This window comes from Tyto alba, unplaced genomic scaffold (assembly GCF_018691265.1).
Source record: "Tyto alba isolate M040663 unplaced genomic scaffold, T.alba_DEE_v4.0 Super-Scaffold_21, whole genome shotgun sequence".
NCBI classification, from domain to species: domain Eukaryota; kingdom Metazoa; phylum Chordata; class Aves; order Strigiformes; family Tytonidae; genus Tyto; species Tyto alba.
The window spans coordinates 9,356,051-9,383,454 of record NW_024881295.1 but is presented as its reverse complement, the minus strand read 5'-3'; the positions used below and the strand labels follow the sequence as shown (position 1 = coordinate 9,383,454).

General features: G+C 42.6%; 1 protein-coding gene across 1 annotated transcript in view; it reads right to left on the bottom strand.

The window, feature by feature from the left end:
* Positions 1–26,827, bottom strand: part of ITPR2 (inositol 1,4,5-trisphosphate receptor type 2) — a 272,128-nt gene extending 245,301 nt beyond the window's left edge. Inside the window, 1 exon segment of the mRNA XM_042795147.1 lies at positions 26,619–26,827. Coding sequence (XP_042651081.1) covers positions 26,619–26,710 — 92 coding nt within the window. The 5' untranslated portion in view covers positions 26,711–26,827.
* Between the last annotated feature and the right edge of the window lie 577 nt (positions 26,828–27,404).

Sequence of the window (27,404 nt, the reverse complement as noted above, 5' to 3'; positions counted from 1 at the left end):
CACAGAGGGAGACTTGAAAGTCTGACTCCTGCCTGCCTCAAACTTTAGCAATTTTATCCTTTCCTTTCTGAACAAACTTTAACTGCTACAAACACAAAGCTTAACATAGGTTGAAAGTAGCTATTAAATTAATACCCCTACTCTGGAAAAACAAACTTCTATGCATCTAAAATATTCCAAACTTCGCAAAGTGCCTTGAACAGCAGGCAAATTTCACCACAAACTACCCTCAGCATAAAACAAGAATGTGGGTGCATTTTAATCTCTGCTACACAGATCAGGAACACTCAGCCATTCTCACCATGCTGGAAAATGCTTGTGCAGGTCACTTTGAATTGTATTATCAAATGCCATGGAGACAGAAGGGCCGAAAGTGAGATACCAAGCATATACTGGGAAACAAAACAACAGCATGCAAGTAGGCAGCTCCACATTTGCACTAACAATTGCACTACTAATCAGCCCTGGAGTTTATTTCCTTATCTGATAGAGCATTCATAAATTCTTGTAACCATACCTGCAGGCTTGCACATCGGAGGGGAAAAAAAAAAAAGTAGTTTTGCCTGGTCAATTAAGTAATCCAGCTATAAATCCTGAATGTCACTTTGTTATTCTTTTGTATTGTATTATACCCAGTCATGCTTATAGCTTGCTTCAGAAATCTACTAAGTAGAATTTGTTTATCCCTTTTCATAGTTACATTTACATTTAAAACATTGTGCAAATTAAATTATAAGAATTGAGTTAAAATAAATTATTACATTAGAATAAAGTGTTATTTGGAGATTACAGTGGAAAGGAGAAAACATAATTCTTCGATTTTAGTCTCAGCTCTATCATCTTCTTGGCCTGCATAACAGGCAAGTCATTTATGCACAAGGAAAATGGTACTGAGCTTAGCTTGGGCATACTGATTTTTGCCAAGTAAATAAACATTCACTCAGTATTTTAAGATCCTCACATCAATACAACATACATTAAGGTACTTTCCAGTGGTGCCAAGCATACCTATTTTCTGCTGTCAAAAGCAGACTTGGGAACTGGCATTAGGAGGTGGCCCAGCCCACCCCACCCAGCTCACTCCCCAGTCACACAAAGTCCTGCTACACTTCTCCAAAATGCTGGTGCTCTGCTCCCAGGCTTGTTTTGGCTTCTCTCTCAGTAGCTTTGAAAAACAAATTACATTCCCATAAAACCAAGGAAATGTCTGATTTCTTGCTTTTTTTTTTTTTTATATGAAAAGTAAAACTATCATACAAAGATGTTGTGACAGCCTACAGGCATTCGATAGAAGAAAATCTTGCACAGGACAACTCTCTTCTGGATTAAATTTTTATTAAGACATTCTTTTAACACTAAGAAATAGAAAGGATAAAATGAGTATTATAAAGGCTTTCTGAAAGCAGTAGTGGCTTGCAGAACATAGACCCACTAACAGTACGCATCACCTGGGAGACTGGACATTTTTTCCATTACTAACATTTTCTTTCTTGGGTGAAATCTTAGCTGCCTTTGAACTTACTGACAAAATTTCCACTGATGTCTCCAAGGCCAACATTTTACCCCAATTATCCTACCTTCCCAAAAGTGCACTGTGGGGGTGAAGTGTTGTTTTAAATAAGCAGCAGAGTCAGCACTGAGTGCACGGCTAAATTGGAGACTCTTCAAAAGGAGGGAACCCACCACGGCCAAACCAAGCTTGCCTGGAGATGGGGTGGGAAATGGCATTCTGGTGGCCTCAGTTCAGCTACGTAAGTGCAAGGTGTCTAGCTCAAATCCATCATCTGGTATCCTTTTTCAGTCCAGACTGAGAGACCGGCATCTCCAAAGGGCAATAACAACCTACTCGAAGGCAGATGTGTGGAACAGGAGGATGAAGAACATCCTCTGGGTACAGCCTTCCTGTCTTCCTTGTCTATTGGTTACACTTTGTGTAACTTTAAGATGACTAAACTTTGGCAAAATGTGTTAAGTGAAACCCCCAATCATCTCAGGATGGAGGTACTAGTGTTGTGCAAGGCTCTCCTAATTCAACTGAACACCTAGCAGTTTTTCTTGTGCCTGGCTGAGATGCAGATGAGAAAGTCAGGTGGACCCAGCTGAGATATTCCTCCTGCACCTCTCCACCCTCCTGTGCACCACTCGGCAAAACAAGACTGATAACACTGCACGCTCACTGCCAGGTTTCCAACCACCAGAGAAAAACGTTATGTTAATGTGCCTACACATAAGGTACAAAGAATACACATCTCTTCAAGTCTGCAAAGTCTTTTGTTTATAAAGATAGCCAGCGTGTCCCACAGTATATATTCAAGGGTGAAGATTTCTATGCTGATGTAGTTTGTCTCGAAAGATTCCAGCCACTGATTTGTGGTGGAACGAAACAGAAAAATCTTCCTTCTCTTTCAATTAAACTCATTCAGCTACTGCTCATGAAGACAGCTGTGAAGGACAGTTTTAGTTAATTGTACACAAACTGAAGAAGGTAAAGAAAAATGTATTAATTATTACAATTTTGTTAAAACTGGAAATGTGATCATTTCAAGACAAGACTTTAAGAAGTGGGACATTGTAGAAGTGAACATATGTATTAAAATACTGTAGTTCTTTAAGCAAATTATCATACATTAAAATCCAAAAATTTCATCAGCTGTTCAACAGTCTAGTTGAAGTATTATCACACATACAGTATTGAACCGAGGCTTTATATTAGTGTTGTTCAGGACAGAGGCCACATATCACAAATGTCCATAATAATCTCCAAATATTCCCTTTATTTATTTTAGGAGCATCTGAGGTGCTCTTCATCAAAGTTTTTAAGTACAATCTAACTTACGCAGCTCTTCTACTTAATCCTTACTCCAACTAGCTATATATTGAATATGCATATTCAATGAATATACAGTATGAATACTGTAACAATTCTGGTATTTGGCCCAACAAACACGATGCTTACTTAGAAGTAATTCAGAAAATCAAGATTAAACACGTAACTAACTCTGCTTGCTCACACCTTACAACTACCCGTAACAGGTCTGCCACTCAGCTCTCCTGATGTAAAAAAGCATGGATAAAGTAGAATTACTAGGTATATTGACATAACATACGATAAAAACACTGACACTGGGGCCACTGTTAACTAAAAATGGGATTTTCAGGACTATGCAAGCCTGCATCTTCACATGAATTTTAGTCCTGTAGTTCACTAATCAGTCTCTATCAGACTGAGTAGCTTAAATTTCTATGGTACATAGTGACTTCAGAAAAGAGATCCTATTAATAGCATCAGTGGTCTCAAAAATCCAATAGACACGCAGAACTCATTGCAGGGTAATCTATTCAGCCAGAGAGCAAAGCAAAGCCAGCAGCAGATAGAAAATAATCACAATGAAAAGAAACTGTACATTCAGCTTGCACCAGAACAATTTGTGCTTTTTGCTCAGCTTTGCTCATATTTGTGAACGTTCACTTGAAAGGACAGTCTTGAAGAACTGTGTGCTAATGAAAGGAATTGAAAAGGCTGAATTCGCCACTGTTAACACCATTTAATGAAAACAGAGAGAAAGGTTTACTCAGAAAAATACTGTTGAGAAATGCCAGTATCTGTCCAGTGATCAAAAAATGACTTCATCACCAAAAATGGTAACGAAGGCATTCACACCTACACATCAAAACAGCAACACTTATTGTATAAAGGAAGCATAAGCAAAAGGAGGGAATTAGGAAACATATTTGGCTGCAATAGCATAATGTAAAAATATTATTGTTTAAGTAGACAAACCAGCCTCAAATGGTACTATAAGGTCTCTAACGAACCTCAACAATTTCTGGGACAATAACATATATCTAGCCAAGTACATACATACGCAAATATATACATACATGAATACATATGCATAAATTATCAATCCTGCAAGCACAGCTTGGAATCTAGAACCTCGAAATCAAACCAAGTTCCTTCTCCATTTTGTAACATAAACAGTAATAATCCAGCAGACCAACTGATGTCACGCTATTTTAAAAATGTACATGGAAAACATTTCTTAATCAAAATGCTGACATTTTACACATGTTGCAGTGTTTATTTCACACACCAATGGCAAATCTTACATGCCTTTTTGCTAAAGTTAAAAAATTCTCCTTCTTAGATAGTATAGATACTAAAATACTCTGTATTACAGACTTTGTGATATGTCAGCATATCAAATGAAGAAAGAACTCACCTCATTTCAGAGGCCTTCAAATGGTGACGTCCTGAGCTAGTGTGAACATGCATAATTCCACTGAAGTTGGTCAATCAGCACTTTTCTATGGCAACTAAGCATCTGACCCAGTGCTTTTTATATTCTTTCTTTAGTGTACACTCCTTTAGCTGCCCCAGAGCCTGTCTTCAAGGCCAACCAGCACTACCGTGCCACCATAATTATGCAACACAACATGGGCCCCCACCAGCCCCAGCCCCCTTCCATGTGTCATGCTCCATCCTGGCACTGGGGCCAAACCTGGGTTTTACACTGAGAAGACAAACCTTCCCCAACCACCTTCTTGCTGAGGCAGCGCTCTGGACATGTGGCGCTGCCTGGTTTTGATTTCCAGTAAGAGGAGACAGCTCTCAGTTTAACACTGTAACCACCATCAAGTTTGTACCCAACATGTAATTCAGCTCCCAAAATCCTGCTGCTGGTTTCAGCATTTACTTCTGCCTCCGGGGACAATGACTTGGTTTGCAGGAATTCACTGAACGAGGTCTGCTCACCCTTTGATACGTGTCCAGCTTGCACTGATGGTAATGAGAATTATGCGGTTATTAAAGGATAAGAGAGCACTTCACACCAGCACATTTCACTTCTCCCAACAAAAGATTTTATTTTTTTAATTTTCATTTTGCAATGATAAATGTTTACAAATTTTTGCAGCTGGGCCTGATATTTTTGTATACTCTCTTTGCTTTTCTGTTTCTCCTGTAGCAAGGCCTGATATTTTTGTATACTCTCTTTGCTTTTCTGTTTCTCCTGTAGCAAGCTAAAAAAATACCTTCCAAACAAAAACCAGCTGAAAAATTACAAAGACTCTATTTACTTGTTTTTAAACTGAGCAAAACCAGTTTCCTACTGGGAGAGATCATTTTGGGAACTGTTCCAGATTCTCTCAGAGCTGCTTTCCCAGTTGCTGGGAGCAGCTCTCAGAGCCTTTTGCCACACCTACACCCAACCTGTATGCGCTCGCTTAGGAGAGCTACACGTACCAGAGCTAAGCAGCAACCTGAAGAGGAAGAGTTTGGGAACACTCCTTCCACAGAAGAAGGAGTTGGGAAGCAGAAGAGTCAAGAAACAGCAACCATAAGCAAGATGACAAAATAGTAGCTTCTGTGCATGTCTATGGACATGAAGGTAAAGGTGGAAAAAGAGCCAATGTATTGCTGTGCTACTTGCATGAATCCTTCATAACTAGCATTTTAAAATGGGAAAATGCCGTAATAAGCAGGTTCAAATCTCAAAACTGCTTCAAACATTTCTCGAACTGACCACCATGAAGGTTGGCGTCCCCTCTGGTTTTAACGCAGCAAGGCCATACTCACAACAGCAAATTTAACACTGCTATTATACCGCTTTTCATGTGAGCATCTATTTTATGCTGTGTAAGAACTAAATGGTAGGAGAAATTTATTACTGTGAACTGAAGGAAAGCGCAGGGTAGCTGATTTCCCTACCAAGTTGGAAGAAGGATTGGCTGTGAGCCTGAGACATGTCTAAGGCACATCTTCTCTTTGTCTCCACAGACCTTACTGAAGGGTATAGCTTCTCCATAGGCTCATGGTGGAGGCAAAGGCACGATCTCTGCTACTGTAGCTCGTATTCATGCCCCAGAACACTCCCAGGGTCTGAGGCCAAGCGGCACAGAAAACCCCACATCTACCTCCTCAAACATCTGTGTTCAAGCCGGAGCGGGTGCACACTCCAGGAGGAACCCTCCAGCCCCATCCCTGCACAGGGTCCAGGCACAGAATTAGTGCCAAAATCACACCAGGAAACACTCCTAGCAGTTTGCTGGTACAGACCATTGCATCCCAGCACCCAGAACACACATGAGCACGTGTTTGTTTAATACAGATGTAGCAGAACATCTGAAAACGGTCTCATCCTTGACCTCACACTTCCACCCATGCTCTCAGTACTGACATGCTGAGCTGGGGACAGAATGGGATTTGTATCATGACATGAATATCAGAGCAGCAACTCTAATTAACACCAAAGAGCTCTGACTCTCCAGTTGTGCTGTCGGTTGTCCAAATGTATCAACGACTAAGGTGTGTCTTAAAAACACGCTCTGTTACAAAGAAATTAGTTTAGGCTTTTACGCTAAGGCCCTCCAGTTCTGCAGCATTCTTCTCAGCTGAAAGAAATGCTTCCAGGTCTCCTCATACAGTTTACCCTGACACCCTAACAGAGGAAAAACGTCTGCAATTAATCGCTTTCTATTTGGAGAAGTGGAGTCCTTTATCACTTACGCACGCTTACTGGGAATTCACTGGCAGAGAAACAAAGAAATCACGTCTTCTAGAAAAGCCTGCACTTCAGTGATACGGTAAGTGGAAGAATGGCATCCCCTTCATTTTTCTTTTTAAGTGCATTACTGCTGTACATACACTTATTAACGCTCATGTTACAATTCTATAAAATCCATGGGTTTTAAAGATGCAGACTATGTTTTACCTGGGAAAAAGGAGCATGGTTCCTCCTGGATCAGTGAGTGAAAAGCACTGTTATTCTCAAACACCATCCAGGCACACACAATGCACCTTCTCCCTCCTTGCACCAAAGCATGTATCTCAAAGCAATGGCAAACCAGCTTGAGGGTTACAACTAACTCATGTTGCAAAAGTTTTTCAAGGCAAAACAATCAACTCTAGAAGAACTTCAATGGTATCACACATTCTATTCCAAATCTTGTGATTTTTGGTATCTTTTCTATTGGTCTACTTCCTGATGTTGTATGAATATATATTTAAAAACACTAATTTGAAAGGAAAAGAGCACATGTTCCCTGCTGTTACTACTTCCCAGAGACATGTGAAAAATGGTCTCCAGCTCTGAAAGCTCAAAAACCAGAAGACCAAGAAAAGGAATCCATGCATTATTACATTTTTTTAAATCTCACAATTTTTCAAACCCCTCTATGCTGTTTGTGGGGGATCTGACTCATAATTTTCAGAAGCAAACAGGAAGCACTACAGACATCTCCAAGTATTTCCTCTCTCCACCCTCCCACCCACCCCCCTTGTCTTTTACTTAACTTCTGGACACTTTATTATTCCCTTTGCTCTGTCAGAAATGAAATGGCGCTGCTCTACACTAGCTCCAGCGTGCTAAGGTACACGAGACCACCTTTTGCCCAAATCAAAGGGAAAGGTGCCCTTCCTCCCCTCAGCAGGACAAAAAAGAGGCTTCCACACAGCCCCGCTCTACACCAGCGGAGAAAGCGAAGCCCCCAGCCCCCCCCGCCTCACCCCGCAGCCAGCGAGGGCTCCCCGGCCCCTCTGCCCGAGGAAGCCCAGGCCCAGGGAGTCCCGCCGATTGGGATTTGGAGCAGAGAAACAGGATGAAGAAGTGTTAGAAGGTAATGTGCCCGGAAAGCTTTTTTACCTCACTCGGTTTATTACAGTGCTTCCTTTCATTGTGTATGTGGGGAAAAAAGGAAGAAAAAATGTTTCCCCTTCTCCATTCACCACAAGGACCTGTCACGACGCTGGGCAAGCGGCTGCTCAGCTCTGGCTGTCAGGAGGCATGGGTCAGCTCCTCTGCACCCAGAGCAGAGCCCTGACGGCAACTCGTGAGGAGCAGCTGGGGGGTTTTTACCTTGCCCTGCCACAACAAGCAGATTTCGATGACCACAGGCACCCAGCACATGCCCTCGACCAACAGGTGGGTGAGGAAGGGGTAAAATCCCCCCTGAGAAAGGCAGGTGGTGAGATGGCGCACTGACAGACCCCCAAGGCCTCAGGGAGAGGAGGCACGAGGGGGCAGGCAGTCCTGCACCTGCTGGGAGGGGGGCAAACAATATGAGCAGTGAAAGGATGACCTGGTTTGAAGAAGACCATGCAGCTACCACAATGAACTGGAGCAAGGCGACAACATGGTCAGTGGAATAAGTAGTCATCATTACTTACTCCTGTATGACTGACTCTCGACCAGTGTGGTGGGGAACACGGAGGCATGAAATAGAAAGCTACCTGTTTTCCTTTTCGGAGATGTCAGCTGTCACAGGCTACTTATTTACTTTTTTCCATTAAGAAAATAAAAAGAAGTGGGATCCATTTTAGAGGCCCTTCCCAGGAAGAACACATTCTATCTTTCAGGGTACTTCATGTATTCCACCTCTTCGTGTTAGCATACGGTCCTAAATGCAATTACAGGCAAGCCTGATATCCTGAGGTTTATATCGCTGCCACCCTGGTTCCCACAGTGATTTTGATTATAGCAGCAAGGCTGCCCTGCTACTGGACAGTTTCCCTGCAAAGGGAACCGGGACACAAAAAAAGCATACCAAAGTTCACATCGTTTCAAGTTAAACAAACTAATTGGTGCACATTACCCCCATTTAAAAGGTCCTGCTGAAGTCAATCTAACATTGTGCAATAATATTCAGCACAGTAAAACTATTCTAACCTTTTCCTTATCACTCCACAACCCTCTTGGACACATTATCACAAGAAGTTAACCCGCTGCCTGGCACATTAAGATTAAAAACCTGCTCACTGCCTTAGCTATGATTCCTTATTCATTTGGACATAGTAAATAATACTACTAAGCTATAAACTGATCTGAAAAGATAGTACAGCACCCCACCCAAAAATCAGCTCCATTTTTATCACCTTTCCAGATTTTATTACATAATCAAAAAGCCAGCAGACTATCTCTGTGGTGCAGCTTTGTGTATGGTTACACGGGGGTTTTTTTTTCCAAGTCAAACAGCACCACATTGTCTGGAATAATCTCATCCACTCACATAGACAATTAGTCTGCTATATTTTGATTAACACTTCCATTTAAGAGGACATTGAGATGCTTCAGCCTGAGTGGCAGAAGGTCTGGCTTCCTGCTAAAATAGACATGCTCTTCTCAAGACTTTTCTCCAATTGGAAATCACAGCTGCCAGTCTTGCCCCAAGCACCTCTCTAAAGCAGAACTCTCTATTATTTTCTGATTTGACACATGGAAAGAAAACAACATGCATTTAGGTGATGCCTGACACTTTTTTGAGTTACAAGACTCATAGATCACAACATTCAATGAAAGGACTATAGTTGACCCAAAAGCAGGAAAGGGCAAAAGTAAACATTGAGCTAGTTCATTCATTTCATGTTACCACCTTTCTGAGCCTGTCTCTAAGCAACAGTCAACTCCATTAGCACAAATCATCTACTAAACTGTTTAAGTATATGAACTCATATTGCTTAGAGAAAGCTAAGAAGCACTCATATAAACTGTTTTGATGGTGAACAGGGACGTGCAGCCACTGATAGAAAACAGCTTGCAGAGTAAATGTATGTCTACAGCCTCAGTGGTATGAAAAACTATTCACGAAGTCAAACGGCACAATAACCTCTCACATATAAATTCTTCCATCAGTATAGTGCCCTAAATAAGACATCAGAAGTTAACTGCTCTCTCGTGATCCATTAAGATATAAACAGATATTGATTAAACCTAAATGGATAATCTTTCTTAGAAAAATGGAAAGCGGAGACAAGGATTTATTCCACTGCATGTTTGTGCTGCTTGCTACTCTGGCAACTTACAAAGAGTACAAATTGTTCCTGCACCTCTCAATGTGCAGTTCGTCTGGTTGATCTGCAGCTTTGTCTTAGCAATTATGTGAATTGGAAGTGAGCTTGAGCCTTTGTTGTTTCTCTCTTCTAATCTTCAATCTGAAGAGGTTTTAGAACATATTTTTGTTTATTTTTACCTTTCAAGCTTTTTTTTTTTCCTAGGAAATGAGTACTGAAAATAACTATTTGTTTGTATATAAAGGTCTATGTTTATACAAAAGAAAAGTTTGTATCTAACGTGTCATCCTCAAATTAGAAAAAAAGTATCACAACACTTATACGCACTGAAGCTGTGCATAAGTTCCTGCCAACTAACTTTGTACAGATCTTGTCACAGCTGTGGAGTAGACTTTCAACTAGCATTCAGATCAGATTCTCTGCTGACTTACTCTGGCAACCCAGTGCCCAGACAACAGCTGATCAGCAAGTGCTCAATTCATCACCTGCAAGGGGTGGCACAAATATCTCGCTTCCCCTCCTCTCACCACACGGTAGCAAAGGTGGCAGAAGTAAAATAAAACTTCCCAGCACCCCTCAGCAACCCCCTCTGGCCAAGACCCATTTGAAAGCAGTTTCTTCCTCATTAGGGCTAATACAAATAAGAAATCCAGACACACACAAATCCATCTGGCCACTCAGGTGCCAGTTTAAGGTGGGAACACTAACCTCTGAAAAGAAAATCCATCATCTCCAGAACACAAAATGCCACTAGCCAGCTGGGGCAGTGTTGAAGTCTTGTCCACTGCCTCTCCTTGGAGAGTTTGGCCTTCACAGAAGGGATCTCAAGTCATTTACATCTATACCATTATAAAGAATGTGTCAGCTTCTTCCAGGCAATCCTCAGTCCCTTCACAGGCACTATCCTGAAAGATCCTACCTTCAATCTAGGGACTGAGTAGTGGTGGAGTCATCAGCCTCCTGAGATAAATCCCTTATCTGGGCAAAGACCAGAGCATCCCCTCCTTCCTGCAAACTAGCAGGAAACTAAAACTCACTGGCATCTCAAGACTCAGAGTCGCTTAATTTTTCAAGCTACCCTTGAAGCGGAAACTCTGCATAATAAGATTGACTCTTTAGCAAAAACGGATAATCACTTGTTATCTACTGACTGGGTTCCGTGGACCTCTTTACTGCTCAAATTTTCCCTTCAACATCCTCCCACCAACCACACAAACTGCACATGCTATGGCAGCTGCTGCAAAAGATACCCCGAAGCATGCCACTGCCAGCACAAACTGCTCTTTCAGGACATCGGAGCTCAGTAATGGGGACAAAATGGGCTTCCTGATCCTCCACAACTGACACAGTTAATTTAATGCTGGAAACGTGGAACCACAGTGAACCACCTCAGGCTGCACAGCCCAGAGACGAGGACCAAACACCACGTGGAAATTTCTACCAACATACTTCACTGAATGAATAAGAAAACGGTCCTCCCTCTTCTCCTCTTCAACTAGATTAAATAACCTATCTTATTTAAACCAGAAGAATTCAGTCCCATTTTATATGGAGAAGGACTGAGAACTCACGGAAGATATTTAAGGTCCAGATTACAAAACAGGTCTATATTTCTTCTGGCTGCAAAAGTTGGAGAGAAAAAACTGCATCTGTTTTTAACAGGAATAATAAGTGCCTTCACCAATCCTTAGAAAGCAAGTACTCAAATCTTATCCCTCAAATTAACATCGTATATATAAAAACATCCTGTTCTTGAGCAAAACCAGCCAGAATACAGAAATTCCAAAACTCCTTCAAGAGGTAACATCGTACACCAGCCTAGATACCCACAGCCAAAGTGCAGAGACCACTGACAGTATTTGAAGATATGTAAAGTCATTTCATCACTCAAGCAAGCCTGGGAATACAGTATCTTCGGTATCCTCAGAAGACTGAAGTGATTGGAAAGAACAGACAAGATTATTTTCAGTCCTTTTGGGCTAAAGGGATAAAATGCCTCTAGTTCTTCTATGACCTCCAGAGATAATAGATGAAAAGTAGCTACTGAAAAAACTCTTTCTTTCACACCAGCTTGCTGAAAATCTGTGTTCTTTTATCTGGATATAAATTTGCTCTCTTTAGTCCATACACTTGTCACTACAAGCTAGACTATTATAACACATTATCTCAACTACATGCAAAAAGGAGGCACAAAGTGCAACTGAGACTGAATTCTCCTTGATTCATTATGCCTCACATCCAGTCAATCCCTGGAATCCATTCACAGATGATCATGTTACCAAACAGACTTGAACAAGGTTTTCCAGACCAGTGTTTGGTCTTCTGCACAGTCCACATCATCCCAAAATTTCTTAATAATAAAAAGATATTTACTTTATATTGAAACAAAATAACATCTGGAGTACAATTCATATTCTCATCTACTCCTGCTTTAAGTCCCTCAAAAGCAATGGGATATATTGCCCTGATTTCCTTGAGTCCATAAAATAAGACAGTTGAAGGAATGAGTCCATAATAATCCTTTCTACCACACCCATCAGACTAGGGGCACGCTGACATAGTGCACCTTTTATGGAAGCCTACAGTCTCAAGGACTTAGCAAAATAATTTGAATTTGAAATTTTCCTTTGATCCACAGATGGTTTATTCTTGACTCTAAATCTACAAAAATCATTCAGAAAAGTCTCTTCTACTTCTAGTTCCCTTTGGTGCCTCATCTCACAAGTGTTAGATGATTTTGGGAAGTCATGACTGTGCCAATGGACTGTCATAACTACCAATTCTCTGGCAGAAAGAACTAAGCTCTTCAGCAACACAGGCCATTGATGACCCCACAAGATACAGTTGCACCGGGGTGCTCTCTTATCTATCTTGCAAATTTCCTGCACCATTTTCCACATCCTGCTTATACTTCACCAAATCATACTCTTTTCAAATCAGCTATGACTCTTGCAGCCCCCCCAATTCCAGCAGTTTCAAAGCCACAATACAATTGCTTAACAAATATAACCTCCTATGAACTAAACAATTTCTAAACTTCAGGCTTGCCTGATGCGACCAGAAAATGTTGATCTTGCCACTCTGAGGGGATGTTACGCTTCAGGATTACTGCAAGAGCCAATTATCTCCCCAAATGCTCTCCTGGGAAAGCTTTTGGCTGCTCTGAATTCCATTCCAGGAACAATACATTTTTCAGGATGTATTCAGGATGGTTTTGCATCTTATTTGGGAGGTTTTGCAAGCTATGAGGAGGAAAGTAAAAGTGATCTCTTTTTCAGCAGAGTTATTCCTTGAAATAATACTCTGATCTTCTGTCTAAGGCAGCATCTGCAACTAGCCTCTAAAGCCATCAAGGTCACCCTGCTGTTCCCAGATCTGTGAACACCTGTGAAAGCACAGCCCTATTAATTCCTACAACTAAATGGTAAGCTGTTCTCAAGACACCTCAGCACAGTCCTGACCATGTACTTCTTCCTTAGATAAATTACAGTGAAAATGTCTGAAATTTTAAGCACCAACAGGAGTTCTCCCCAAGTAGTTCAAAAATTTTATCACACTTTGTCACCTTCTACACTTCCATTTGTCTTCTTATACCATGTTTCCACACCTGGATAACTGATCTGCAAGATCAGTGATCTACAAGATCATTTCTAAAGTCAAGTCTCTGCTGAGGCTCAAACACAAAGCAATTCAAAGCTTTCCTCACCTATATTTTGTGAAAAAACAGATCAGGACCACAGCAAATATATTTTTGACCATCCCACTGACCCACCTTGTTGTCTGAGAGTAGGTATGTTGCCTGCTCATTTCCCAAACTTGTCCAGAAAGTTTTTAATTGTTGACCATAAAAGGTTTCACTTTCACCTGCAAATCATCAAAGTGTCCACTCTGAAACCTCTTTGCTTTGACTCTTTCTGATGCACCCTGTTCTTTTTTCAGATGGTATTTTTATTACTGCTTTCATTCTGTCTGCAAGACTTCCAGTTCTTGTATTAGAAATCATATCAATTCTCTCTGGTTTCTTTTGAGGGTGAATTTTTTTTCCGTGATTGCTTCTTGCACCATGGTACCACAAGAACACCAGACACAAATTTCCATTTTGGAAGTTGGATCCACCTCATGATACCAGATTATCATTAGTCACAAGCAATAATGTCAGTTCCAGAGACTTAAGAGCTGTTTACAGTAGAAAGAAAAGTCTGAGATGGTGTCAGGTATTTCCTTGATCATTCATTCAGAAAGAATTTATCAATTATTGTTTTCCTGGACACAGAAGAAATCAAACAGCAGTAGTTTCTTTGATTAGTTTTCAGAGAGAACAGTGCTCAGTAGTAGACTCTCATTTTTATTGTTCTTGGGTCAACATACCAGGTTTTCTCTGGCTATGACTGAAGTTTTTATGCTACATTCTCTGTACTTCAACTCACTTAAGCCTGTATAGCTTGCCCTGTCGATGCTGAATTTCTTTCTAAGAAGCTTTTGAGTAACATGACTCAGCTTTTGCTCAGGCCTTACCAAGAGTATGTGCTTTCCATTCTACCAAGAGTATAGTGACTTCTATTGCTTCAGCTATCTGTTTGTAGAAAGGAGGAAGCATTTTATCTCACACCTCCATTACAAATGAAGAACAGTAATTATACTTACCAGTGTCAATGAGGTTCCACCCAACGCATGAGCACGACAACAATGCCAGAAAGTGTAAAACTCTTTTCAGCATACTACTTTTGTTTAAAGATAAACCTCATTCTGCATCTTTAGATATATACTTAAAAAAAAAAAAAGTTTGACACATGGAAACTTTAATAAACTAACCAGTTTTGTCACAAGTGGCTTACTCCCAGGCTTACCATGAGATAAACCAATATAAAACAATTTATGCAACTTAGCACTGAACATCTTGCCAGATCAACACTTAAAAAAAAGAGTACTGGCTCAGAACTTGGAGTCTTTGGTTATATTTCACAACTTGTCAACAACCTTGTACAAGTCACTCCTGTTTGTGACCCATTCCTTATTACAGTATTTCCCCTTTAAACATACTTCAGACCTATGGTTGAAAACTTAAACAAGCATTGTCCCACTTCTAAGTAGACAGTGAGTCTACTCAACTAAAATGATTTTATTAAGAGCAGCCTAATCACAGTAGCCAGTTTAATCTGCCACAGAAAGGAAATGGACCAGATGAAACGGTCCCGTGGACCAGAAGTTTGACTCCACCAGCCTCATGAACAGTATTGCTTCAAACAAGGTGTTATAACAGAACTTTACTTGTAATGGTTTTACTATATCCTAGATATACTGGGGCGGGGGGGACAACGAAGGAATACAGTAATTGGTCCCTACATTCAGTGGCAGAAAAACCTGTTCGACTACAAAAGTTAATACAGACAAGACTTACTGCCTGCCAGGTCCTGACCTTGTTTTGTTCTTGTAGAAGACATTGCTGACACAAACAGAGCAAACCTCTAACCCAAATCCTGCAGCTGCACAGGGTCCATCGCAGCACGCTCTCTAAAGAGCCAGATGCCTTCCTCTGAATGGTTTCATGATCAAATCCTAATCTATTTTTTAGTACGCCTGAAGATCTAGCCAGTGAAGTAGAAATCTTAACATGGATCCTCTTCAACAGGTTCTTCTAAAAAATTGCCTCGTGACTTATTTACAGTTTAAGTCTACAAATTTGCAGGTGTAAGACCTACATCTCAGATCACCTGTACAGGAAATAGTCATGAAACTTTGCCACTATTTTGTTAGTTATTTTTTCTGCATAAAAGTATAACATAAAACAAACTGTCACCTACAGCCTGACAAATAAATTACTAACTTCTCACCACCAAAAAAAAAAAAAAATTTAGTAAATTTTCTGTATGTTATTTTGCACTTTTATCCCCTAAAGGCAAGGATGTTCTCTCTGCATTCTAATATTCTTTATCAATAACATGCTATGAAATGTAAGGATATCTACAAAGATACCTGAAAATCTTATTTGAAACTTGGACTTCCTGTATTCACCGAAACAGTCAGCTTTACTATTCTCACAGCAACACTAAAATCCAAAATATTTATTACATCAGTTAATTGCTTATAAAACCTGTTTGTCAGTAAACCTTGGCTTACTAAATTCTGTCTTCAACATGAGAAACATTACAGACCTTGCCCTACCTGATTTTTACATCAGTAAGCCTGATGCAAAACTTCATTTTAGAACAATGAAATACCACAAAACTCTCCACTTAACCCAGACCTTTCATCCATCTGTAAAGCTCACTGGGCCCTGTTTTTCAAATTTGGAACAGGAGTGAAGCCTACAGACTGGCACCCTCACAAGTGGCAGACAGCAAGGAGAGGACGGTGCGTTCAGCTGAAATTGAGTCGACCTTAGCAAAAGGCAATAACCTAAGTCAGAAATTGTCCAAGATATCAAAGTGAATACTAACAACAGGCAATCAACTTTTTTCACTCAGAGCAGTTTGGTGTGTTTTTTTTAATCAAGGAATTTAAAAAAAAAAAGAAAACTTTCTAGGTAGTATTAAAAGTTTTATTCTTTGATTAGAAGAATGGAACTTGCTTAATGATGCATTTGAACATTTTTCACCATTCTTAGCTGTACAAAGATTTGTTCTTAGTGCTTTCACAACTGATATCCGGTCTTTCTCAATACACTACATTTGTTTCCTCTCTTTATTTATTGTTTCTGAACGAAAAAAAAAGTATTAGCCAGATTGAAAAGGCGACTGAGAGTATTTTAGCCAAGCACACCACTGTCTCGGATATTTGGAACAACTGAGGAGTCCGGCAGAAATCTAAGCTCAGCCAACTCTGTAATGAGATCAACAAGGTCAGGCAAAAAACACCGTTTCCAGTCTCAGGTACTCATATACCATTAGCTAGCCACCCCTGCCTGCAAAACACATGCTCTGATTTTAAGTTAGTGGAATAAAACTACTACAAAACTCAGGGCACTTTTTTACACGTATTGCATTTGGGTCCATTCATGTTTTGAAGCTTTTTTCCACATCTACAAGGCAGAAACTGAGGATACTCAAAATTCACAGAGCCCTGGGAGTTGGGACTTGACAAATATTGTCAGGTATTGCAAGATTCAGGACAAAACTATACTGGTCACATTCAGATTAGCTGCCCTCTAAAGCTGCCCAGTTAAATTTTCCACATCACAGTGCTCAAGATTGTACAACTACACAAGATTTCACAGGATCAGGATGTAGATGCACACTGGAGCCAGGCAAAATTCCCCACGCTGAAATACATCCTTCAGGGTTGGCTGGAGTTGTCTCGGTGGCTTGTGCCTGCTGCTCCTCCAGCGTTCATCCAAAGCATGCTCAGGAGGCAGGCAGACTGCTGGGCGGCTCCGAGCCTCCTGTGCTTGACCTGCCTCTGCTCTGCACTCAGAAATACCAGCACAAATTTATGCTGAAAAGAAGGAAGGAAAAAAAAAAAAAAAAAAAACAAACCAAAAGCTAAGATCTGGGTTGCTGTCTTTTAACTGGGGAGATTAGGTGTTAAATTTTGGGGCTTAACATGAGTTTAAGTAGTTGCTTTCCTAATCTTGTGACTGCATGCTTTCAGCTGCCCCTGCACCACTGATTAACTTGTGTGTGTCAAGTGCAGGGAAAAAAAAGTTGTTTAAAATTCAAACAAGTCTCTAAAAGAAAATCAAGATAAGAAGTCCGAGCATTGGATCATAACAAGTCTCTGAATTGAGATTCATATAAAAAGCCTAATCTCAGGGTTTGTTTGTTATTTTTTTTAAAAAATACACTGATTTTTATCTGCCAGAGGTCAAAGAACAAAAACTTGATTTCTGTTTTAATATCAATTCTTTGTACAGAGAAGAGCTGTAGTAAGCTTAACTTACAGTGTGTCAAATGATACCAACCACACTTGGATGTGCTCTTCTAGCCTTCTTCTGCCAAGTAATTTCATATATATTTCACCTCTGTGCCTTCACCCATGTGGCAGCAACAACTTAAAGGGGCATTTCAAATGAACCATTATATCAGATTACCAAAGCACCACAAATACATTATATATTACCTTAGCTGTTACAACAGCACTAGGCATTGCATGCACTTAGCAAGTCAGCCATAAACTGCAATCACAGTAGGAGACCAGATTAGTAAGGTAAGGACTGTTGTGTTTTTACACAAAGAATTGCCTACGGTACCACAGGAAATCTTAAAACTGCTATTTCTTTCTGTGGAATTGACTTTGTAACTCAGACATTCTCTTGGAGAAGGTAATATTACTATGCATTTTCTTAAGCAACACTGAAAACCCTAGGGAAAAAAAAAAAAAAAAATCAAATACTCAGTTGTTTGAGACCATACTAGCCACAGCACAGACCTCCACCATTTGAAATATCAAAGTAAACAGCAGCAGTGACAAACTGTTTTTTTTCCATGTGGAGTAATTTGAAAAGACTAAGACAGTTTGCCAGAAGCTTTCATAGCTATCTTCTATCGGCGGGGGGACTGCACATCTCTCAGCAACTACCCATCATCTTCTGTTCCTCTTCAGCCCTACTTCCCTTCTAACACGTGTTATCTTTTAGGCCACACACATCAGTTACTGCCCCACCACACGCACCTACCTCTTCCCATGCACCCTTGCTCTGCCGATTTCTCTACCGCTTCACCCTACATTTACCAACACACCCCTCCGCACTCACCTCCCCCCTCTCCTCTCCATCGTTCAAGGCCCAGCGAGGGAGCGCTGGAGGGACAGGGAAGACTGTTTTCCCATTTTCTTTTCTTCAACCTATAGCAACCCCATGGTCACTCATCAGCCAGCAGAAGCAACAGCAAGAAAAATCCTACTCGGGCGATGGGCTGTACCTGTGAAGCCCACGAAGGGCTGGCAGCATCTCAAGTTGCCAAACCCCAAAATATTCCTGCTAGTGTGAAAGGACCCCAATTCACGACAACTCACTTAGCTCGCTAAATCAAAAGGTAATCCTGAGCAGAACCACCAGCACTTGCAGGAGGTGGTTCATTCACAGGTACGCTGCAGGACAGTGCAGCAGCGCTCACACAGCCAGCCTCAGGCAGCCCAGCCTGGTCAACATTTTAGAAGAAGAATTTTAAGAATTGTTTTCAAATCACATGCTCTGGACAACGCTTTGTTTCTATTCAAAAGCAATCAAAAGGAACACGAAAAAATGAGTTTAAGAGGTAGGCAGAGATTCAGGCACAGAAAGACAGTTGGAGCAACAGCACTAGAGCAAAAAGACTACTCCTGACATAATCTTCTGGCTACCACAGCCAAAATCGCACCTCAAGATCTAAAGCAATACCTAATACAGGACATGAACAAGTACATGTTAAGCCTGTGTTTTCCCTGTCTTTTGCTTTCCTTGTTTAACTCTGTTTCCAATTCTGCAATCAAAACTATTACCTTGCTAGAATGTAATTGCTTCGTTTAAGTTTGTTTAATATCTGAAGTTAACTGAGGAATGGAAAAAGAAATTATTTTTACTTCTCCAGAGATAGGGAACACAAAGCAGTTGGACAACTGCAGCTTTCCTGTGCCTTCCAGGAAAGGAAGCTGGAAACCCCAGGAACTGGGATTCACCTCCCACCCAGCTCCAGGTCAGGCCGGGGCCTCTTGGTGCCCAGAGCCAGCGGAGAGGAGACGCTGCCCCTGGCAGGTAACACCCGCTGCCCTCCGGCAAGAGGCAGGATCCAAGACAGCCCATGCGGTCATAGGGGTCTGAATGACACCCTTCCTCCACTCACTGCTGTCAAAACCTGGGCAAATTTCCAAAGGGGCAGAGAAGGACAAGCCCTCCATGCAGGACAAGAAGGAAGTGGGTCTGGAGACAGCGTTGCAGCTCGGGGAGGCCCTCAACATACTGTTCCAAAATCCCTTTTTTTAAATAGGGATAACCGATGCATTTTTGCTTACCCTGTTCTCAGAAACACCATTTTACTTGAAACTTTCCACACAAAACCATTCAGCCCCAGGCATCTACCTTGGGTTCACAAAGTCAAGGTTTAGCATCACTATAAGGGCTGAAACCAGGATCTATGTCAGGAAGAGTCTACATATCTACGTAGCAGCAGAACTAGTGATTCAAGTATTTAGATGGAAGCATTCACAAATAACAAATTAAGGTTTAAAAGAATCAGTCATAAGGGGCATTATGTCCTTAATATAATTAAAATATGCACCTCTGTGTAAGTGACAAAACACAAGACAGACAAGGAAAAAGGCAAAATCCCGAACTACCATTCACTTTCCTTTCTCCTTTTTTTCCATAAAGATCCCTAATCAAGTATACCAAAGCCATATGAACCAGCCTCCCTTTCCTACGAGAAGTAACAGACCTTTCAAAGCAAGCAGAAACCAGACTTTCATGTGCATTAAATACGGGTGCAGAGGACACGCACGGCTGTGTGCTGCTGCCCACGACAGGCTCACGCTGCAGCCAAGCAGCGGCAGGAGCAGCAGCAGCCGGCCCCAAACACCTCGCCGTGCGGGCAAACACCCAACCGAGCAAAGGGTCACCTGCTTCCTGGGAGATAATGGTGCCAGCTGGGGAAGTCAAAGATTGATCCGACTCTTTCTTCCTTTGGCACTTCCATAATACAGAGTAACCTTGATTTGAATCCGAGAACCATGAAAAGACTGTTTAGTTAATCCCCTGATTATGGAAAAGGAAGTTCAATCAGACTTAAACAATCTCCCCTCTCTTTCCTGACTACTCCCCACATTACCCACAGACCAACTGAGAACTACAGAAGGTGTAAGAGGCACACCACTCGTCTCAGTTAAAAATCTGAGTCCTCTCTTATTTCCACTACTACCACACATCTTGCAGGTAAACTCACTTTTCCATTAAATCAATTGGTTCTTTCCCTAACCCCAATTTTCTCTCCACTTCTGTTTGATAATGAGCTCTTTGAACCAAGGATATTACATTTTAGCATACAGTCTCATAAATCATAATACCATAATTAAGTCTAATCCTATATTCCTTCACACCCAAGCTGTGCTCTGGTGTGAGTAAAACTTCTAAAACAAACAAACCCCCTCCGGGGCTCATTACTTGCTGCATTCCCATAAGGGTGCTTTGTGGAAAGCTTTGTCTCATTGTTTATTTAAAGACAGTGCTGTTGTTAGAATATTTGAAACAAGAATCAAGTAAGTTTGTTATAAATAGCAAAGCTGGAGCAGTGCCTGATTGCTAATGTGAGCAGCTAATTACAGAGGATATTAACTTTGATATATGTATTGAATTGCAAGGTATGCAAGATAAAGAGTTGTGCTTATATGTCTACACCTCCATTTATATGGCATTTATTCTAGATCAATGAAGGTATTTACTAATGCATATAATATAGTTTATGCTTAAGAAAGTTATCACAGAAAATAAATACATCATATAAAAGTGTATATTAGTACACATTCAAAGCAGCTGCAGAATTCAGACCAGTGCTTTTGCATTACGAAGACAACCAAGAGAACGTATTTCTGAAAATGCTAATCCTACACAGTATTAAAAAAAAAAAAAAAAAAAAAAAAAAAAAACACAATCAAAACTCAAATAGCATCGGTACTGTCAGTCTGAAGGATAAAGTACCTGGGTAATAAAACATGCAAGTACTTTTGCCCACCGGAAAGCCAAAATTCATCTTCCCTTCCCTCTTCTTGGTATCATTTGCTTCTATATGTATCAGAACTAAATTATGAGTAATTCTAGTTATGCCAATCTCACTTTCTTCAGGCTTTTTATTCTTTCCTGACTATTTATATTTTGTCAGCTGGCACAAGAAAGAATAATTTGCTATTAATTAAAGGGTGTATAGTCTGTCCCTGAACTATAGCTTACATTTTCAGACAGTAGGAGAGAAGGGTAAAAGAAAAAAGTGCACTGATGAAAATACTACACTGGTGTGTTGTAAGCATCATCAGTCACTACATCTTTTCTCTTAGCACCATTCCTGAGGCCACCAAGATGACAACATTTTAGCCTTTGTTGTATTTGGAATGTTTTGATTTATGTTGTGCCATAAGCATTTTCTGCTTAATCTTGTCTCTTCACAAAGTATGACTGACTCAATACGTGTGTGAAGTCCAACTTCAATAAGACAACTAATGCACAAAAGCCCAGTGAAGGAGCCCAAACAGATACTTATTTCAAATAAGAAAGTTCTGGCATGCGCTTCCACAAATTAAGAGCTGCTGTTCAAGAAAAATCAACATTCAACTAAAGAAAATGAGTCCGAGTACTCCACAACAGACTTTCTGCTGTTAATTAGAATTAATTCTCAGCACCCCTTGTCATCCACGGCCATATATTACCTAACAGGCAGCTCCTGCTGCATGCTCCATTAATTATGTTCCATGAGGTTTTTCGCTGCTATGGCACAGAAGCACGTTTATGGAGGTGAGACAGGAATGCAGCTACTGATGGTGACTAACAGGCCCATCGTCAAATTTTCCAAGAGCTGATGCTGGCTGTTGTCATTACGTACTTTTTTTCCACCTCTCCAATCGAGAATAAATTTTTTTCCCTTCATTGTACCGATAGGCGATGAATAGCAGCTCTGATTTCCAGCATGCATCACCAACATTTACAGCCAAAATATCAGGGAAGGTGGTCTCGAGGTTCAGACACTGGTCTAGGACAACTTAAGAGACCTGGATTCATTGCCTAGCTCTGACACATACCTCCTGTGGGACATAAAGCCTCCAACTGTGCAGAAGCTAAAACACACTAAAAGCTCAAAAATGGGGAAAAAGCCCCCCCCCCCATTATTAGTACCATTCAATAATCCAGTACCAAGTGTATCTTGAAATGGCAGAAAGCTACCCATGGATGTAAATTCCTTTTCCCAAACATTTCCTTTTCTGTACTAAATCGCAAGACTATCAGTTTATACATTCAGAAGCATTCTCCTTTTTGAAAAGGAAGGGGCATGGGGGGGGAGCTCAGAGAGCCTTGACATTGGAAAAGCAAAATTACACATCACCAGTACCTCAGAGCAGCATCCAAACCCAGAAAAAGCCCAAAGCCAAGCAGAAAAAAAGAGCAGGGGATTGCTGGGACTCTCAGTACTTCACACATCCAAAAACCTGCAGTAGCCGACGGAGAGAGCTGAGCCTTAAAACCCTCTCCTGCATCATTACCCAGAGGTGCCCCCTCCCCACTCACGATGCACAGCCTGGAACATCCTGGAGATGGGTGGTTTATACCTCTTCCACCCAAAACTGAGCACAACCTCCCTCTTTTAAAATACGGACACCGGAGGAAGAATTCGGAGCGGTGCTGCCTGTCCTCCCTGCCCCCATCCCCGCTACAGAGCTAACCCCAGATGCGGAAGAGAGATTCGGTTTCCTCTTCTGACTAAGAAGGATCAAATCTGAAAGCAGAGCCCTCATGCTCACATCCAACAGCTGCTTGTAGTAAAGAAACAGATCAGAGACAAAGACAGGAGCACAGGTTTCTTCCAGTTCGAAGAAGTGCCCCAACCTTTTGGGTCCCGTTTACAGAATCTCGTTATTCCAGCGATTCTCAAGCCTTTTTTGTAGAGGGAGGTGTGGAAAGGCACTCCTGCCTTCAGCTAGCACCGCTCAGCATGCTCCCCTGGACACGGGGCCAAGAGGCACAGATCCCCCATCTCCTAAACAAGGAGGCTAGGACCTCCTGAACTGCACAAGAGGAAGAGTTCCACGCTCAGGTTAGAATAAATAATAACCTGACCCTACACTTTTTCTGAATAGCTCAGCTGCATCTTCCTCTTGGCTTTAGGTTTCCTGGGGAAACTGAGCACGTGAAAATTTCTGCACTAGCAAGTGGGCAAAAAAAATATTCTAAAATGCAGGAAACAGCCTTTGCTTAGAAATCTCCCTCAAAACTAATCTGTTGAGCTTGTTCAACTCTTCAAGGAGTAAGGTCCGCTGATGCAACAGACATCCCCTGCTTAGAGAGATGCTGTGCACTTTTTTAAGCTTATTTATAGAATGGCCTCACTCACGCTTTGTTTAAGAAACAATTAGCATTTGACAGCTTAAAATAAACAGGACTCTCTCCTTGCTGCAGAGTCACCAGACCTGAGCTGGATTTCAAGTTCTTGCAACCGCATGAGACTACCAATGGACTCAACAGTGTAAAAGACAAGTTAGTTTGCCCAGAACCTTTCAAAACAGCACCCTGAGCAATGCAGGGAAGAGCAATGAAGCAAGGACCCACATCAGTCAAATGAAGCGAGCAAGCAGTCTTTCCCACTCCTACCCCACTTTGTCCTCACCAAGAGGCACCTCTGGAAGATGAGGCCACCTCTTCTCAGATGTCTGCAGAGAGAGGACCTGCAGGAGATGCAGGACTTTAGCAATGGTCGCACACCAAATGTGCAGCTGGGCAAACTTTTGCCCTGAACTCACAGTTGTTTTTTCTGCCTCTTGTGTTGCTGCAACTGGTCCAAAGGCAGTAAGCACTTGCAATAGCTGGCACAGAAAACATGACTTGGCATCACAACTCGAAATTTCAGTCCAAGCTCTCGTACCACCAGCAGAGGGGTCAGTGTTCCCACTTAGTAGGCATGGGAGTTTTCCACTGGTGACTTCACGTTTCCTTCAAGGCCTTCAGCTCCTCAACTCCAGCCTCCTGGCTCTGCAGCCACCCTTCCCGCGCCAGGCAGCGGGGCAGAAGGAAGCCGTATTGAAAAGCTAAACAGAGCTACATCAGCATGCTTGAATTCCTGGCCTGCCGCTGAAAGACAGACACACACAGGAGTCCTGTCTCATCCCAGGTAGTCTTCTTGAGCTGGGTGAGCTGGCTAAAAGCAGAGCCTGGGTAGTCTGTTAGTTAGGGTGTGGGCTTGAAATCGATTTTTTCTTCTGGTAAAGAGCTCCCACATGCCTTAAGCAAGCTTTGATCTTGGCTACCCATTTGTAAAACCAGGGTTAAACGTCCTGCCCTAACTCCAAGGAATGAAGGGAGGATCAGCAGTCTGAAGACTGCGACACGGAGTATTCAAGTGACAGGCAGTAGTACAAGCACCAGTCACAGCAGAAACGTCTATGACTGTAGACAAGCAGGTGTCCTCAGAAACGAGGAACATTTCTCAACATAATGAAAAATAAAAGTACGGCAAATCTAGCTTCCCCCAGATAACAGATCACAGCAGTGAGACAGAACAACAAATGCGAACAACTCAACAACAAATTATGCCAACAAAAAAGGAATGCTCGTAGTACAAGAATAAGAAACAATATCCAGTGATTAACGGTTGCCGAAAGCAAGAGTTTTCAGACAGGATTTAAAATTACAAGAGTCAGCAAAACAAAAGGAGATGTGAGACAAAATAAGAGTGTCATGGATAGAGAAGGTACAAAATTAACAAATAGAGGAACAAACCATGGAAAAAACAGTTGTCAACAGATGAAATGAGTGAACAGCAAGGAAATAATAAGAAGATTTAAAAAATAGAAAGGACTTTGAACACCAGCTCTTTTTTCGTAAGAGTACCACACTAAGTAACTTCGACATTCATTGTCTGCATTTGAATGCTGCCTTTACTTCATCCTACAGTCCCCCACTGAACAGATCTCAGGTCACAGGGAGCCTAATGCCCCGTACAGGAGTGATACCCAGGCACAGGTTAATTAGCAGCGGATCAGCCCTACCAAGTTTGTTATTCTAAAGGTATCGCTAAGGTTTAAGTGGCAAACGACAGTGATGTTTAACTGGAGTTTGAGCTGCCTTGTCAACTGGATCACTCACTACAATTCACACAGTGATGGAGAAGTTTCCATTCACAAAAAGGTTTAAGGACATGCTTGCTTTGACGTGCCACAGTCACTGAAACTACTGCAGCTCTCCTACAAACATCAGGGGGAACCACTGCATCCTCGGGACATGTCACTACAACCAAACTACCTGACGGTTTAAAGAAAGATATCAACGTATTCCTGTCGTCATTCACTGTGGTTTTTGGTCCTGGATTCAAAAAAGGTTATTTAAAGCAGTCAAAAAAAAAAAAAAAAAAAATCAAACAAGCAGGAGTAGTTCAGTGAAGTAGCCACAGCTAAACTACATCTTTTCATCCCACAAAAAGAAAGAAGCACTCGTGGAAAAAGCATCCCCGTGAAATTATATATCTGATTATAAATATCTGATCATTAACAACCGCAAATAAGCCTTCAGGCAAACACAAGCCAGAGGTAAATGGGATGCACATTTAACGAGCTGATTCTGATGATGAGCAAGAAAGCAAAAGTTTTTGCCCTTCACATCTTTGTCAAAAATTCTCAGACGTGCAATAAAGCATGCGTGTCCCCAAAACACATAAATAAATGAAATAAAAGCCCAACCGCAGAAGTTGGCTATAAATAAGGCCGGTAGGAAAGCGTTTGGGTACGGCGCAGGGCTACTCCTGCAGCGCGGGTGCTGGCAAACCCCGGGTATTCCGGTGTGGGCTGGGCTGGCCCGGCGGTGCAGCCGCGACCGGCCCCACGCGGAACCGCGGCCGGGACGGGACCGCCACCCGCGCCCCGCCCCGCCGGTACCGGCGCCGCCCGGGCCCCGCCGCCCCCGGGCCTGCGCCGCCGCTTCCCCCATCCCTCCCTTCTCCCCCGCTCTCCACTTCCTACTTACACACAACCCCCCCACGCACAACCCCCCCACGCACAACCCCCCCACGCACAACCCCCCCACGCACACCCCACACCCCCCCTCAGGTCCCGGCGGCGGCAGCGCGCGCTGCCGGCCCCTTCCTGTGCTGCTGCCGGCGGGTCGCCACCCGGCACGGCCCCGGCCCCGCGTGTGTGGTGTGTCGTGTGTGTCCCCCCCCCACCCGCAACTCACCCCAGCGTGCTGATGAAGCCGTTGACGGAGCCCTCCGCGTAGAGGGACACGATGTCCCCGATGTAGAGAAAGCTGGACATTTTCTCAGACATTTTGGTTCATTTTTAGTTGGGATTTCGCACGCCTCCCCTTCCAAAAAAAAAAAAAAAAAAAAAAAAAAAAAAAAAAAAAAAAAGAGAAATGAAACAAAATAAGCCCGATCCGGTTGGGGGGGGTAGGCCGAAGAGTCTCGGCGGGGCGAGGGCGGGCCGGGCGCCCTGCGCGGCCCCCGCGGCGCGGCGTGGGCTGACAGGAGCGCGGAGCCGCTGCCCTCCGCGGCCCGGCCCGGCCCGGCCCGGCCCGGCCCGCCGCGTCGCCTCCCGCGCCTCCGCCCCCCGCCCCGCCCCGCCGGGTTGGGCCGGGGGGGGGTTGTCGTAACCCCCCGGGGGAAGGGGGGCCGTGGTGTGGGGTCCGGGTCAGAGTGTGTGTGTGTGTGTGTGTGCCACACAGACACACACCCGCACAACGCCTCAGGACTTCCCGAGGATCGCCCGCCGCCCCCGGGCGCGGGGTTGGAGACGGCTCCGTGGGGCTGCGACACGGGGGGGGCTGCGGGGCGGGGGGGGTGGCCCTTCCCCACGACTCCCCCCCCCACCCCCAGCCGGCAGGTCACGGTCGCGCCGGGCTCAGCTTCAGCACCAGCCCGCGTCACCCGCTAGTTTATAGCTTACAAACTTTAGGAATTGCAAATCCTTTTTGTAATTTTTTTTTTTTTTTTTTTTTTTGAAATCAGAAGCTAACCCTGCT